Below are 17,014 nucleotides of genomic sequence, written 5' to 3'. Positions count from 1 at the left end.
ATTCAATAGTTTGGTTATATTTTTATTCCAATAAATAGTCATTTCTTATGAATAAATATTCTTTAAAATGAGGAATAATTATTCTTCTCTAAAAGAGGAGAAATTATTATGTACTCCTAGAGTACCATAAATGCGTACTTCCTCCTCTCACATGAATAGTGGGTCTCACTAATTAAATTCATGGTGGGACCCACCATTTATGTGAGAGGGGGGAGTACGCATTTATGGTACTCCAGGAGTACCTAATAATTTTCTCTAAAAGAGTTGTAATATCTATTCCGTAGTAAATGTAATAATATCTAACATTAATATATTTCCAAATTAAAAAAAAAAAAACTTTCCATATCCACCTAAAAATTATGGAAATAAAAAATCATCAAAAAATAACTCATCTCTCTAAAATTTAAAATATATTATTTTCTAGGAAATATAATTGTATGACTAAGATATTTCCTAAAATAGTTCTTAAGTTTTATTCTAATGTTACAACTCATAACCAAACTAATAAATTGGGATGATGGGATGAGGATAAAAGTTTTTTTTTTTTCCTATTTTTTAAAAATAGTAGTATAGAAAAACTTGTGGAAATTTTTTTTCTTTTGTAAGACTTTCAGAAATTTCATTTGGAAATTAGGAAAAAAAGAGAAAAGAAAGAGTGCATTAGTGGAAAAAAAGAAAGTTTATTTTTATTTTAAAAAAAAAAAAGTTGAATTATGCTTGACTACTAACGTGTGAGAGAAATGTGGAGGTAGGAGAAGTGGTTAGAAAAAAAATGTTTAAAAAAAAAAAAAAGATAAAATATAATAGTTTTTAAAATCAGCAACTACACATATTTAACCTTATTATTTAAGCTTTACAAACGGGTAAATTTGTAAGTATTTTGGGTATCAAAATTGAGAATCCTAAATAGAAGAAGGCCCTTAAATAGTAGTATAGATTATTTATCATCCAAGTGATAATAAATAACAAAATTCTGAAATTATAAAAAACAATAAGTCTAAAGACAAAGTCTTTCACAACTGCTAATATAGCCTATTGTAATTGATGCATGTAATATAAGTGATGTTAGTGACGTATCCACGTGATGTTGCTCAAATCATAACATATCATGTTATTATTTGTGGGGGAAATTTTGTACAGATTGCTTTGTCTAGGTTTTTATTTTTATTTACTTACTACATTCATGTCTCTAGCATGGCTTATATTAGAATTCTACTTTAACCATATTTTTAATGTATATTTAGGACATACCATGTTTATTATTGAATCAATTCATTATTAATGTTCTGAAATCTAAAACAATTGAGTTCCATCATTTTATTTTTTGGGGTAATACTTAGATGCAATTATTTATTAGCAGTACATTAGGTTTTGAATTAAATTTAAATACATACCTACATTGTTTTAAATTTTTAATTATTCTCTAAAAAAATAAAACTTTTTGTGCTTAATTGGTGAATATATCAATGTGTTTAAATTTAATTAGAAACCCAATATCTAAGTAACTAATTTTTCCTTACTTTTTTTTTTTTTTACATTCAATTTAATTTTTTTTATTAAAAAAAAAAAAACAAAATTTGGTTACAAACTAAGTTGCAACCATTAGCTACAACTTCACTTAATATCTTTTTATTTGATGAGAATTTGACAAATCCACCATTGGATAACATTTTTTTCTTATATCCTCAATGTTTGAAAAAATTTCAAAAAATCAAAGATCAATAGCTATGTCATCAACTAAATGTTTAAATTTTAAGTTTTTGTATTATGAAATTATACAGAAAAAAAAAATAAAATAAGTTTATGAGTCAAATAGAAATAACATCTTATTGGTAAGAAATTTGACCTGTGTGTGTAAAAACGTAAAGAACATGCAATCTAAAAGTTAAATTTTCAAAAGGACAAAGTTTTAGGCTATAAACTTATTCAATATCTTTTTATTGGAGGTGAACAATTCACCATTGAATTACGACAAATTCACCATTGAATTACATTTTCTTCTTATATCCTCCATCCTTGCAAGAGTTCTAGAAAATTCAAGATCAATAAATTGTTTAAATTGCAAATTTTTGTAATTTAAAATTACGTATAAAATATAAGCTTATAGATTATATAGTAAATAATATCTGATTGACACAAATTTGACATGTGTATTAATAGCGTAAAAAACATACAATTCATCGGTTATATTTTCAAAACATGTATTAATGTTAATCTTTTTAAACGAAGTTGTAACTTTAGGTTAGAACTGATTTTGTAATTAAACTTTATACTATAATTTGTTGTGAAAATTTTGTGGACGTAGCACTCATCTTTTCAAAATATATAGTCGTGAAATTTGGTGTTTGTCTGCTTTGTTTCAGGACTCTCAGATCCAGCATTTTGGTTCATTCATGGACATGTTATGGTACGCAGCTATGGTGGCCCAGTGGGAGCACAGCGAAGTGGAGATGTTGATTGTGGTGGCTTGGGCGCTCTGGTCAAATAGGAATGAGTGCAGGAATGGAGGGGCAAAGAAATCATGTCAGGCATTGCTGCAAGGGGCGGTGGAGTATTTAGATGCTTACCAAGCATGTGTGTCAGAGTTTGGAAGCTCGAAGCAACCACCAGCTGAACCGGTGAAATGGAAGCCTCCCTCTCTGAACCGATACAAAATTAACGTGGATGGTGCTGTGTTCATGGAGCAACGCATGGCAGGTGTGGGGATCTTGATTAGGGACGCTGAGGGTCAACTGATCGGGGCATGTAGCAGGAAGCTTGAAGTTCCTTTGGGTGCCATTGAAGCTGAAGCTAAGGCCGTGGAGTTGGGTCTTATGTTTGCAAGGGATTTGTCCATTCAAGATTTCACTCTTGAAAGTGCCTCGTTGACGTTGATTAATGCACTTCAGGACCTGTCTCCTCCTCCATCATCAGTAGCAGCGCTGGTCTTCAGTTCAGTTGCCATGTCCCATTCTTTCAGACGTGTAGATTTCTCACATGTTGGTCGTGATGGCAATAGGCCAGCCCATTTACTTGCAAAACATGCTTTAGGCATTGCAGACTTGTCTGTTTGGGTTGAAGAGATTCCTTGTTTTCTTGAACAAGCTCTCAACCAGGATGTAGTTGTTATCTCTGTTGATTAATAAAGTTTTGAAGTATTTCCCATCAAAAAAAAAAAAAAAATGGAAGTTATAGACATTAACTACAAATTAATTTATAGCTAAACTTAAAAAAAAAAAAAAAAAAAAAAAAGTGAAAATGTTAACCAATATAGTAAGGGTATTGATTTTGGAAATATTTTTAAAAATATTTTAAAGAAAAATATTTTATTTTATTTTTAATATTTTACTTAAAAATAGTATTACAACTTTCAAAAAAAAAAATATCCATTAACAAATATTAGAAGAACACGTGTTAATTGATCCAAAAATAAATACACATCATTCACCCAATTAGTTTGTATGGATTCGCTGGCACATACCAAAACAGAATCATCCAAAGCTCAAGAATCAAGAGCAGTCACACGTCTTCTCAAAAAAATAAAAAGCAGTCACACGTGCAGTGATTTAGTTATAACGAGTGATTAGTGATATTGTGAGACCACAAATTTGTTTGATGCTATTAACCTTATCGTTTCGAAATAATCCACCTATAATCTAAAAAGTCATAATGAATCAAATCTTGAAACAACCAAAACCACACACTAATCACAATTAATTAACAGAAAAAGGTAATCATTTTCATTAACATTAATTGTAGTACTACACTTGCCAACGAATATTTTGTCTCACTCAATTCCAACTTTCTCTTTGGCCTCATTTTAGAGGGTATTTGATACACCTATTCAAACACATATTTTTAGTTTTTAAATAATATTGCACATATTTTCATACTTTTTTATCCACACATATTTTCAAATAACAAAACACATATTTTCAAATACATATACCGAACACCCCTTTAAACTCTTGAAAGCCATCCAGCCCTTAATTATTCTCCCCATAAATGCTAGGTTGTCATATTGACGGAATCACATGACCTCGTTTGCGCATATCACCAAGGAAAGCTTTTAAATACCAATTCAAACCACGATTCTTTATAAGGAGTTTGGTTCGTTATGACATATTTTTGATGTGATATAAATTACGATAATGTGATATTAAAATTTTTTGTTTATTTTTTTATTTTTTTTAACATTATTATAATTTAAAATTATAAAATATATTGCATCATCTTAATCTTATCGTCTTCCTAAACAATGTAATATTGTATTTTTGTATTGAAATTACATTAATGTAAAATTACAATAATGTAATATTATAGTGTTATGTAACATCACGATGACCCAAATGCGCTCATAGGTTCGGCTAACAAATGCTCTTAAGATCTTTGTTAACTGATTTTTTTTTTTTTAACTTTGATATCATTTTTATACGAAATATAATAAGTTGTCAAAAAAATAAATATTTTTTTATAATAATATTTTTAAAAATATTTTCTAAACTATTATTTTTAGAGTCTATTTGGTTGGAGGAGTGGAAAAGTGGGAGGATAGAAAATATTTAGTTTTCCCTCGTGTGTGTTTGGTTAGAGGGATGGAAAAGTGGGAGAATGGAAAACTCATTTGTTTAGTTGAAAAGAAAAGTGAGAGAATAGAAAATGTAATTTATATAAATTGACTATTATACACTTGTTACACAATCAGTAAGAAATAGATTTATTTGTACTTATTAAATAATATAAAATTTACCAACAATTATATTTTTCAATAAGAAGTGTTACGTTCACAACATTTTTCGCAATACTTTCACAAGAAAATTTATGTGAAAAGTTGTTACTAATTCTAATTTGAACCCACTACTGAAAATTGTTTTACTCACCAATATTAACTAATAACAATCTGTTACTTAAAATTTATTGTAAAAATATTGTGGTAACATTTCTCAAGATTTTTTTATTCTTTATATTATTTGTCCTTTCTCAGCCTTGTAACTCATCCATACGTTTTTCTTCTTTTTTTTTTTCTCCTCCACACGTTGTCCTTATCTCTATCCCCCTTCTTTTATTTGCTTTGTCTCCCTCATTCAAGTTCAAGAACGTTCCAAGCTTCATTCTCCAGGCACAACTCTCATTCTCCAGTGCTCTCTCTCTCTATTTTATTTTTATTTTTAAACTTGATTCCATTGGGCATTTGTGTAAAAATGCCATAAGTCCACTTTTCTCCCCACAATTTTCCTCCCGATTTAGGAGGATGAGATTTGTGGGCTCGGGAGTGAAAATTTTCTCCCTGGTTTTCCATCCTCAGTGTTTTCATTCTTTTGCCAAACAGTGGAAAACATTGTTTTCCAACCACTTTTCCTCCCCATGCTTTCCATCCTCCCTAAGATCCCCAACCAAACACAATGTTAGCCTATATTGGTTTGAGGGAAAATGAGAAAAGAGAAGAGAAAGAGCATCATATCATTTGTTTGGTTAGAAGAGAATAGAGGTGAGAAATGAAATATTGAGAGAAAAGATTTAATAGGTCCTACCAATTTTTTATTTTTAACTTTCCATCCAAATCCATAAAATTACATTTTTTATGTGAAATCACATTTATATCCATATTTCTTTATAAATTAAAATGATTAAAGTATAAAATACATTCAATTTCTTTCATTTCCCTTTTCCTTTGCATCCAAACACATATTTTCTTTTGCCTTTATTTTTCCTCTTTCTTTCTTTTATCTTCCTGTTATTTCCCTTCTTTTCCCTCTAAATAAACGTAGCCTTATGTTGTCTATTAACATTTATATATATATATATATATATATATATATATAAACAAAACTTAAGTACAGTACTTTAAGTGTTGTCCCTTAAATTTCTCTCTTAAGATTTAGTTATGTGACTATTTAACTAAAAAATACACTTTCAACCCATGAGAAAAAATCCACATAACAGATCTTAAAAAGAAAACCTAAAGAACAGTACTTAAATACTGTATCTAAGTCTTGTTTCATAAGTACATGTATGTATATATATATATATATATATATATGTTACTTTAAATTTCTTGAGACATTTTTTTATTATTATTTAATATAGCAACTATATAATTTATTTAAAATAATTTAGTAGAGATTTGAAAATAATTAAGAAGAAACTTTATCCGCGTGAAAGACGTTTGAATATTCCAATTATAGAAATTGGGAAGCTAAAAAGATAGTAGAAGTGGTAAAAACTTTAAAAAGAAAAGGAAAAAGAAAGAAAAAGAAAGTGTCACCTCAAGAGGCAGCAAAAGTCCACTTAAAAGATAAAATAAAATAAAAAGAAGAAGATGGTGGACACGAAGGCAGCAGCAGCAGCCGCCGCCCTCACCTAACATATTTATATTTTGGCGGTTGCTTTTACAGTTACTATTACAATTATTTAATTGGTTCCTTCTCTTGGGAGTGAAACGTGGCGCATCACGAGGGAATCTCTCTCGAGATGGGATTTGGGTCCCACCACCGCCAAATATATCTTTTTTACGCAAACATGCCGACCCGCCGGCGCTAGTGTTACTGTCTGTCCCCACCCGACACGTCACCTTGCCTCTTTGCGCCGTACTCTTTTTTATGATATAGATACCCCAATATAAAACAATTCTTTTTTTATAGTACTATTTATAGCATTTGTTAGTTGTTACTTTACTCGTAATTACTACTTTCCTTCTAATTTGTTGAATTAGTTGATTATGATGGATGGATGGATGGATCACATATAGATTATAGATATGGATCAATTATTATTTTTTCGTTTGATTTTATATTTATTTTCATATTAGTAATACGTCGGTTAAGTGTTAATGAAAATAAATAATTAATAAAATTTCTGAGTCACTTTTTTGCTAAATTAATAATTTTTTGATTACATAGTTAATATTTTTCTAAGAAAGAATTTTAATTTATAGCGTCTGTTTTTTATGATAGTTTTTTATTATCAGATCAAGATATCAATCATTTTTTTTTTTAGAGTTTTAACCTATGGCATCCACTTCTGATGATACTCTTTATCATCAGACCAAGACACCAATCGATTTTTGGTGTAAGCGAGGATTGAACCCCAGATCTCTTACTCAACCATCAGAGACTTTACCAGTTAAACTAACTGGACCCTACTTGAATCTCATATTTCTTATTCAATTATTAAAAATTTTATCAATTAAACTAATTAGAATTTATTATATATTAAATTAATATTTAATGGTCATATTTTTAACGTTGACGAATGATAGAACTAATATAAAAATGGAATCCGATGTAAAGAGTTCAAATGGGGGTGGTTTCTTATAATGGCACGACGCATTTAAGTGTGTATTACACGCATGTTAAAGTCATCATTTTTTATGCAGTCATGCACATAGGTTTACTCTTTTAGTCTTTAGCTCATGCATGCATGCCATGCCATGCCATATCACGAGAAGTTTAAAAGAGAGCAATTTTTTTTTTATGTTGTTTTTCACTTGTTACCTTTTCACTTCCTTTTTTCTTTCCTTCTTTCTTTCTTTAGTTCTTTTTTTATACTATTCTTGAAAATTGCGGTTCCGGCTTTGGTAATCATGTAGAATTGACCAACACAAAGACTTGAAACATATAACTCTTTGTCAAGCCCATGGATATGCCTTTTTCTTTTCTTTACCTTATTTTTTAAATTACGTTATGATAATTTCATTTGGTATGTTAGGTAAAGCATTCAAAAGGGTAGGTGAGGCACTTGTCTTAAATTAGTATGTGGAATAAGTTGTATTTTTGCTGCCCTCCTCTCTTTCTCTATTCTTCTTTTCAAGCAATAACTTGCCAGCTTCCTACTTTAATCTTCTTAAACAAGAACTTCTACTTCTACACTCTAAATCATTTATGACGCAAGAGAAAAGTCTAGAATTTCTGGTATTATGTAATCCAGCTAGCTTAGACTATAGAAAGGACAATATTAATAATAATCATCAAATGGAGCTAATGTTTTGATAAAAAATCTTATATAAAGATAATTTTTTTTTTATTTTTCAATATTTGATAGCATCAGAAAAAATGAGTCAAAGTAAAATTTTATTTAATCAACATAAAAATTATGACTTATTTTTAGAGATCATTTTTCACTAATTTTTTTTTTTGTTTGAAAAACAATTATATTTTACAGCAAGTTAAATAAGAGAAGTTATGAGATTATTTTTTAACTTATTTAAAATTGCTATAAAACATAGAAAAATAAGATAATTTTATAAAAAATATATTTTGAAAAATAACTCTTTTTTCAAAAAATGTCATTGTTGAAACAAACCAAACGAGTAAGTTACAATCAGATGCGATTAATGAAGCACAAACCACTTGATATAAATATATATATATATATATAGAGAGAGAGAGAGAGAGAGAGAGAGAGAGAGAGAGAGAGAGAGAGACGTTAAAAAAAGGAAAAGGGTGTTGAATTATTGTTAACCAAACAGTAGATGCTGGCAATACCTCTTTTCCCGGTAACGCTAGCTAGCTAATAATCATGCAGAGAATGCTTACGCGGCGCGGCCCTGAACTTTAATAATATATAATAACAAATGGGCACAACAACTAACATCATGTTAGCATTAATTAATGAATAAATTAAAAAAATGGGGGGGGAGTTAGTAGCTATGGGAAAAAGCGAAATCTTTGGGCATAGATATGGGAAGACCAAAGACCGAGGGGCCCACTCAAAAAAGCGGCCGCCGCGCTTCCCCACTTCCACTTTCATTTCCACGTGGGCCACCTTTGTCTCCTTCTCACTGCTTCTTCTTCGCCGCACCTCATAATAAACAAGAACAATGTCAATCACGCACACCATCGGACGGCTATTATTTAATTTCGTTCTCGAATCTCGAGGACCTGACAGTCAAACATGGAAATTACTTCCTTTCTGTCTTTGCCTTTATTATTTTTATTTTTCAATTGTAATATTTGCAGCAGACAAAATGACAGTAAAAAAAAACGTAATACGCACCTAAGCCTATTCTTCTTCAATGATGGTGCTAATGCATGTAGACCAACATGGGAGCCATGCTTTTTCAAATCTCCTTTTTTTTTTTTTTTTCCTTTTTTTTTTTTTGAGAATCTGCTTTTTCAAATCCTTTATAGTTTATATTCCCCATATGGTATAATTTATTTACAAGTATAACCCTTACAAAAAAAAGATACTGCCTCAATTTTTTTTTTTTTTAATGCTCAAGCCATGTAATAAATTATAGTCCTCCCATATACAATAAAGGAAAACGTTAATGGATACTCTTAGAGTATTGGTTAACAATTTATTTAAAGAAAGTTTTTATGGGAAAAGAAAAAAACAATTAAGTTTTTTTCATTTCCCATAAAAATGATGTCAAAACTTTCCTAAAATGAATTGTTAATCATTGCCTTAAGGAAACTTGTTAACATGACCCTAAAATAAATGTCATGTGTGTGCATATATATTTTATAAATTTGCAAAAGCTAGTAGTGTTTTTTATTTTTTGTGAGTGTGTAAAATGTAATAATATCTCTCAAATTATTGTGTGTTTTTTTTTTGGGTGAGTGTCTACAATTTTTTACCCATAATCTTGGTCCATGTAATGTAAGCAAATTGTTAGAAAGAAATGTAATGTAATAATATTCATGTCGCTTAAAAATCACAGAGTATATGATCACGTAATTTGAGAATACACACACTTATATAATATATTTTTACATCTAAAGAAAGGATAATAAATAAAATGTAAAAAAAAAGTCTCCAAATTATCCTACGTATAAATGATAATGATGTAAACATTTTTTTCACTTTAAGCGCATAGTTATGTTCTTTTTAGAGTTTGAGTAATTATATACAATTTATAATGGAGACACACTTAATGTAAGATTAAGGATAGTATCAGCAGCAAAGCTAGGATTTTCGGTTCAGAGCGGGGCAAAATTATAATTCAAAGTTGGATACAAAATTAAACACAAAAAATATTAGCTGACACTTGTAATATGTATGTAACTAATCAATTATTCATCCAATAATCTCCATTCAATTTCATAATCAATTTTTATCACCATTCGTTGTTGGAGAACCCAAAGTTTATTGCCACGATCCATAGTTTAAAACTGTAAAAGAGTTAATAGATTGAGGAGGAAAAATGATTAGTGGAAGAATGGAGGTATCATGGATTAATATCATGAGAAAATAAGACATAATTTAAAAAATTAAACTTGAGCTGGAGTGTCATGAAAAATTTTTAATTAGGTTTGGTAGATGATTTTGATTTAAACTTAAAAAGTACAACGATATGGAAAAAACTAAATTTCAATTGTTGTGTTTTGCTCTTCCAAGATGGAAAAAAAATGTCTTTTGCCAAAGTTATATATTATCTTTTTTCTTTTTTTGTTGCAATATTATTGTCATACCTTGAGAGTAGATTTAACCAAACACAAGCTTCACACAATTTTAGTGTTGTGAGTATCTTGGAGCTTGGCAAGCATTGGAGCTATGTATTATTCAACCAGTAAGGCTTGGTGGTGCAATTGGGTGGTGTTGCGAGATCCAGAAAGGTAGTTGAAGATAGGACTCTAAGAAGTATGTTGGTAGCTGGAGTTTGGAAGGCCTAAGTACTTTAGGTTACTTAGAGGGCTTATGTATATTCTTGTACTCTAATTTATTAATGGATCATTTCCAACTTGAAGAGCTTCAGAGAGGTTTTATGTCAAATTATTTGAGGTTATATATATATATAGACCGATATTGATCGCTGGCGAAATATTTTGTTTCCTTATGGCTTCCGATCCAGTATTAACTTCCATTGGAAATAAAATCTAAGGGGCAATACACCGGTAGCAATCCTCCAAAGGAGCATCTTTTAGCTTTCATAACAAGGCAACTTGTATTTTTTTGGGAACCCTACATGTTTTTAAATTTGATTGATATTCCATCATTTGCATGTTTTCCTTTCGACCTTTTCCGCCCTTGTCAATATTCGTTGTTTCTTCATCACGCGCCTAAACGCTCCTTCTAGTTTTGTTGCTCACAAATACCCTAAAGAAGAGAGAAGATGATTAAAGACATGATCACACGGATGATTTGTAATTACATTATCATGGTAGGCTGAATCAGAATTACATTTTAATGACTACGCTTTATGTCAATAATTTAGGCAAGAAAAAAAAACACCGTTAAATTACAAGCACTAATCACATGGATGCATGTTGCTTCTTGGCAATCCACATTAATATATTGTATCAATTAAGGTCTTAATGAGGTCTTCTATTGTTTTATCTTGGTCAAAAAGAGGATTATAAAGCATGATTATTACTTAACTTCGTTCCCGTCCGCTCAGAAAAGTTCCCATTATAGAGGACAATGAGAATCGTAATAATTTGCTATTTAAAAGGCAGTCACCATAGTAACAGTACTTACCCACTATTGGTATGTCTAGGTCAAGCATGAGTGACAATGTTGGCAAATTAATTACAGTTTTTCTATACATCTTATAAAAAATATATAAAACGTTGTAGGACCCTGAATGCCCACAGAATTGCCTGATTCATATGAGTTCAACGATTGGAACTAATCAAAAGAAGATCAACCTAACTAAGTGAGAATAGATTTGTTACTCTAAAAAAGAAAAAGAAGTGAGAATAGATTTACTGGTGGTTGTAATAGTGAGTTAAATTCCAATCAAGTTGACCCTTTGGAGCTTTCTCATTATACAACAAATCCTTTGCTTTCACACTGTAATTTAAAAGAAAAGGTTGGCAGCCAGCCAATTATGCTAGTTCTGTGAGCAACTTGCATATTGACATGTCAGTATATTCGACAAACTCTCCAGAATGCTTTCCAGCCCTTTTTTGTTTTCTTTACTCTTTCAAATTAAATAAAGGTATTTATGGGTAACACTAAAACACAGTCAAGGTTTACTTATTTTTTATGATGAGGTTCATATATAAAGTGGCTCAAACGAGAGGCTTTAGTCATCTTTCCCCCTTCATACACTTCATTTTATTTTCAGCCTTACTTAAACATTAAAAAGCATAATCGTTTTTCAAATTTTTTTTTCTTTGATAGGTAGACGAGTATTATTATTATTTTTTTTTTAAAGAAAAACAAAACAGTGTAAATAAGTTATGCCAGAGCAACAACCTTCTAAATATATATATATATATATATATTTATATATATATTCATGTTTGGTCTATGTATATAGTTGAAATAGAATCATTTGGTGTCTACTTTACTTTCAGAATTTAATCATATAAATTAATTGAAATGATTTAACAATAAAATAAAATAAAAACACAAAGGAAAATTGAGAAAGTTAATAAAAAAACATGAATATAATTCCAACGTCTTGTTAAGAAGCTAGCGATAATGTTACGGCTTATGACTTCAATTTAAAAGTTACAATATCTATGCATATGTGCAAATTAAAGAACCACAATTATATTATTTTTACATAGTTACCCACCTTCACGCATATAACGCTTCTCCTAAAATAACTAACATAATGCACATAGTCATAATATTATATATATAAGTATAGTATATTATGATTCGAGTCTTTTTATATTTATACAGCTTTAATGCATTAATTTGCATGTAAAATATAATTGATACAAAATTAGTGTATAAACTATAAATAAACAAAAACTTGGCATGAAATTAAAGTACATTTAAAATCTAAACACTTGAGAGAGAGAGAGAGGACATCAAATTATTGGATAATTAAATACTTGAAACAAAATTAGAGTGCAATTTAAAACTAATTTAAATTCTTATTTGAGTTTCCATTTTAATAGTGTATATAATAGGTGATTTGTTAGACAAAACATACCAAAAAAGGGTTTGTGGGCTCAAAATATTGCCTTAATGCTGTATAATGAGACAAGATCTAGCACAAATATGATGAGTCGATGAATCCAGTTGGCATGGGTTCAATTGTACATCCAGTATCAAGCATTGTCACTAAAGGCAAAACAGTTTAGGAATCGAAAATCTAACAATAGAATCATGTACATCAAGTTGTTTCCATACATGTTTTAATAGAAAAACAATATTATGACCCCTTCACATGAATCACACCCAACAAAAAAAGTGGCATCTTTTCATTTGATTAGAGTAATATATTTATATATCACGGAGAGAGACACGTTATAAAAATCAAAGCATGTTTCAACATTATTTTAATATAGTAGAAGATAAGATTTAGTGTAGAATGAGAATATCAATTTTGTTATCCACTACTACGGTAAAGGAACATTTGACAACAATCCACCCATCAAGTACAAAATTTCTGCACCTTCGAATAAACACCATAGAAGAAGCCGATGATTGACACCTGTCCTCACCTTCCACGGAAATATGTATATTTTGCATTGCATCGAGTGCATGAGGATGAGGCCTACCTTTCACATAATAGTAGACCCCACAAACGAAATAACTTAAAAAGATTCACAGTGACACGTGACAGTAGCCTCGTAGTCAATACATTTTTTACCGTCTGAACTATAGGGAAAAACTTAGATAGTCAGAAAAGTTAACACTTTCCGCAAAACAAACATGAAGAACAAAACTCGTGTGCTGTCCGTACTGACATGGATCCCACGTACCATGTCCGTCAATAACATACATAATGGATCAGAAATTAAATAAAATTTCTAAAAATTCAAATATAATTTTTATTTGAGAAATTATTAGTGTTAAATTATCCAGCAAAATACAACACTGCCGAAAATGAAATATTACAACGGAAAAAAAAAAAAGAGTCCTAATAATAATAAGTAAAATTTAGAACAACAGCAAGAAACGCATCGTTTAGCTGTTGCAAAAAAAGAGATCAGCTACTGCCTATTCACAACGACCTCTGATAATTCTCAATCTTACCGTATTTTTTCACTTTTTTTTTTCTTTTTTGGCTATTTTTCCCTAGCTTAGAGAAAAAGGAAAAAAAAAATTATAATTATAATTAAATAAAAAGGAAGCGAAAATTAAAATCCGATGACTTTTTTTTTTTTTGGTGATCGGCAAAAAAATTATGCAAACTCCGGTGGTGGAGGCTGGTTGAGGTCGAGACCGAGGATTCCGAGTTTTTGAGGCTTCTGATCTCGATGGTTCAGATCCACGACGGACGAGGAGTCCGAGTCGCTCTGGACCCCACCGGAAAACGTCGCCGCCGGCTGGAAATGATCGAAATTCAGCTGGTTATACGGATGACCGGCCAGCATCCCGGCGCGCACCACCGTGTCGAAGTAGATCATGTGATTCGCCGTCGCCGCCGGCAGATCTCCGGCGAAGAATCCGGAGCTGTGGTGGTGCTGCTGAAAAGGAAACCTCACCGGTACAGATCCAAAACCCGCCGCGGCGCCAGCGTAGGCATGACCCTGAGCGATATTGAGATCCAACGGCGAGGACTCAACGAGAAGAGCCGATGGGTCTCTCGTCGGAGACTCAACCGTGCTGCTCTGACTCGGGCTCTGATTGTTACTGTGACAATTAACATTATTATTATTATCCATCTTGTTGTTGTTCATGTCGTTCGCATTTTCTATAGGATAAGGAAAGTTGGTCTTGGCTTTGGCACCACGAAACTCTCTGGCAGCCGTGTCGTAAGCACGAGCGGCTTCTTCAGCCGTGTCAAAGGTTCCAAGCCAGACACGGCTTTTCTTCCCGGGGTCTCTAATCTCAGCCGCATATCTCCCCCATGGCCTCTTCCTCACTCCTCTAAAATGCACCTCCTTTCCGATTCCGTTACCGTTTCCCTTGACAGCTCTTTCTCTCGGCGCCATGTAAAACAGACAAAAAAAAAAAGAATTCTTCTTTTACTTTTTTTGAGGAAAACAACTGTTTTGCTTTGGTTTGCTAATGGCTTTAATGATAAGAGATGAGAATGACTGGGGCGGGTTTCGCAATTGTGAAGTGGGAGACGAGGGTTGGTTTTATAGAGCAGTTATAAGAGAGAGAAATGGTCGCAGTCAACCAAGGATTTGACTGAAACGTTTTTTTATTTTTATTTTATAGAGAATTAGGGGCGGCTATATGCTTAAAGAGAGCTTGATTGTAATTTTTGTTTTTTTGTTTTTGTTTTAAAAAGTTTTTGAATTACGTGGCATGTGGGTTGTCGAGACGGCAGACTCAATGGGTGTTGTATCAACAATTATCATCGTCGTCCTCATCATCATGATCTAACGGCTGCAATTGTAGTGTCGTTTGCGTGCGGTGGAGAGTGGTCACTACCTACGCGCTCTTCAAGAGCGTCACTACCCACTCGCGAATTTAGTCAAGTGCCTTCTAGTATTTATCTTTGTTCTTGTTTTTATTTGTTGATTATGAGACTTGATTTTCGATAAGTTGACATTTAAGTGAATTTATGAGAGGGCCTGATGGATGGGATTTTTTAATGCTCACTGAATTGGACCAAAATATTCTGGTTTTTTGAACAATTTGGGTAAATGATCTTTTTAATAAAACTTTTCTCGAAACAGTACGGTACTATTTATTTGGACCATGAGTAGTCAAAAAAGAAAAAAAAGAAATTGGACCATGATTATATATAGGATGGTCCTTGGTCTTAAGAGTGGCCTGGCTTGAGAGAGAAGAATTCAAGATTTAGATGTGTGTCTGAAACAACAACCGGTTGAACAAGTTGTCGGCATATTCTGCTCTCTCGCCGCGTGACTTGGGATCGTTTTTTTTTTTTCTTTTCTTTTTTTTTTTTTAAGTTTTGATTTTTTTGATTTTTCCTTATAACGAGGGCTGCTGTTAAAGCTTTAGAGGTGGCTTTGGTTTTGGTCTCTCTTTCTCTAAAATTTTCACTCTCTACGCTTTTATCACCGCGTCCCTTTGAACCGCTTGAGCTTTTGGACCAACAGGCATTAGGCAGCTCCTCCAATCAATGATCGACACGTGTCCCATTGTCTTTTACGCGTGTTCATGGCAAGCGGTGAAAACTCACGCAACCTTTGGCCCCCCAACGTCAGCTGCTTACACATGGGGAGTGGGTTTCTGACAGAAGTATCTATAATCAACTCTCCACGCGCCTATCTTATCTCCGTGCTTTACACGCGTCCAACTTTCCAAAAATTATTAAATCTGCCCGGCGCCCGCCGCTGCATTTCTTGTTTAATTTTTTCTGCAACACTTTTTTCTTTCTTGCTACTTTTTGGATTCGAATAACATCTGTTCTTATAAAAAGAGGGAATTCCACTATTCCGTATTCGTAAGAGAATTATTCAAAAATTAAAAAAAGTGCCCGTTTGAGAAAATTATTTTCATTAACTTATTAGGTTTATAAATTAAGTTTGATAAAAATATAGTTTGTTTATGATTATGTTATGAGCACGTACATTTTACTTAATTATGAGTGTGGTTTATGTCAATATTGTTAGTAACGCTGTGTTTATTTTAATAAAGAAATCTTATGTAAAAATAAAATTTCTTAGCATTTTTCTATATTTAATAGTATTAAAAAAAGTTCGAATTTAGTAAGGATGAGATATAAAACTCATATTTTATTTATACCCCATCCAATAAGAGATTACCACGTCAGTTTTTTACTTAAAATTTAATACATCTTATTACTCATAATAACATCTCAATGAAAAGTTGAATATTCAAATGGCTATTAGAATTGGTTGAGTATAATTGTGCCTATTTTTTAACATGTAATATGATAATATAGTATGTTGAGATTGGAGGGGTGTAAAATTTGATTTTACACATCTTTATAGAATTTAATATCTAAAAAAAACAGTCAAAGAAAAATAATATTTTAAATTCTCTTATTTAACTTGACATTAGATAGAGTTGTTTTTCGCTGAAAGTTTCTAGAAAATAATTCTTTATCACATGAAACTAAATAAGGAAAATAACTTTATTTCATGCGAAGCTAAATAAGAGAAGTCAAGAGATAGTTTTATCACTCATTTTAAGGCTGCTACCAAATATAGGAAAACGAGATAGTTTTCTAAAAACTAAATTTTCAAAAATAATTTATTTATTTTTTAAATGTAAATGTGGAAACAATTTGAGCCTAAGTTCG

At 31.3% G+C, this 17,014-nt stretch overlaps 1 protein-coding gene across 1 annotated transcript; it reads right to left on the bottom strand.

Annotated features, from left to right (window-relative positions):
• Positions 1-13,631: 13,631 nt before the first annotated feature.
• On the bottom strand, positions 13,632-14,986 carry LOC115988423 (ethylene-responsive transcription factor 4-like). The gene has a single exon (XM_031111999.1). The coding sequence runs from the start codon at positions 14,760-14,762 to the stop codon at positions 14,010-14,012; it is 753 nt and encodes a 250-aa protein (XP_030967859.1). The 5' UTR covers positions 14,763-14,986; the 3' UTR covers positions 13,632-14,009.
• Between the last annotated feature and the right edge of the window lie 2,028 nt (positions 14,987-17,014).

This window comes from Quercus lobata, chromosome 5, assembly GCF_001633185.2.
Source record: "Quercus lobata isolate SW786 chromosome 5, ValleyOak3.0 Primary Assembly, whole genome shotgun sequence".
Lineage (NCBI taxonomy): Eukaryota > Viridiplantae > Streptophyta > Magnoliopsida > Fagales > Fagaceae > Quercus > Quercus lobata.
This window is presented reverse-complemented; position numbering and strand designations above follow the sequence as displayed.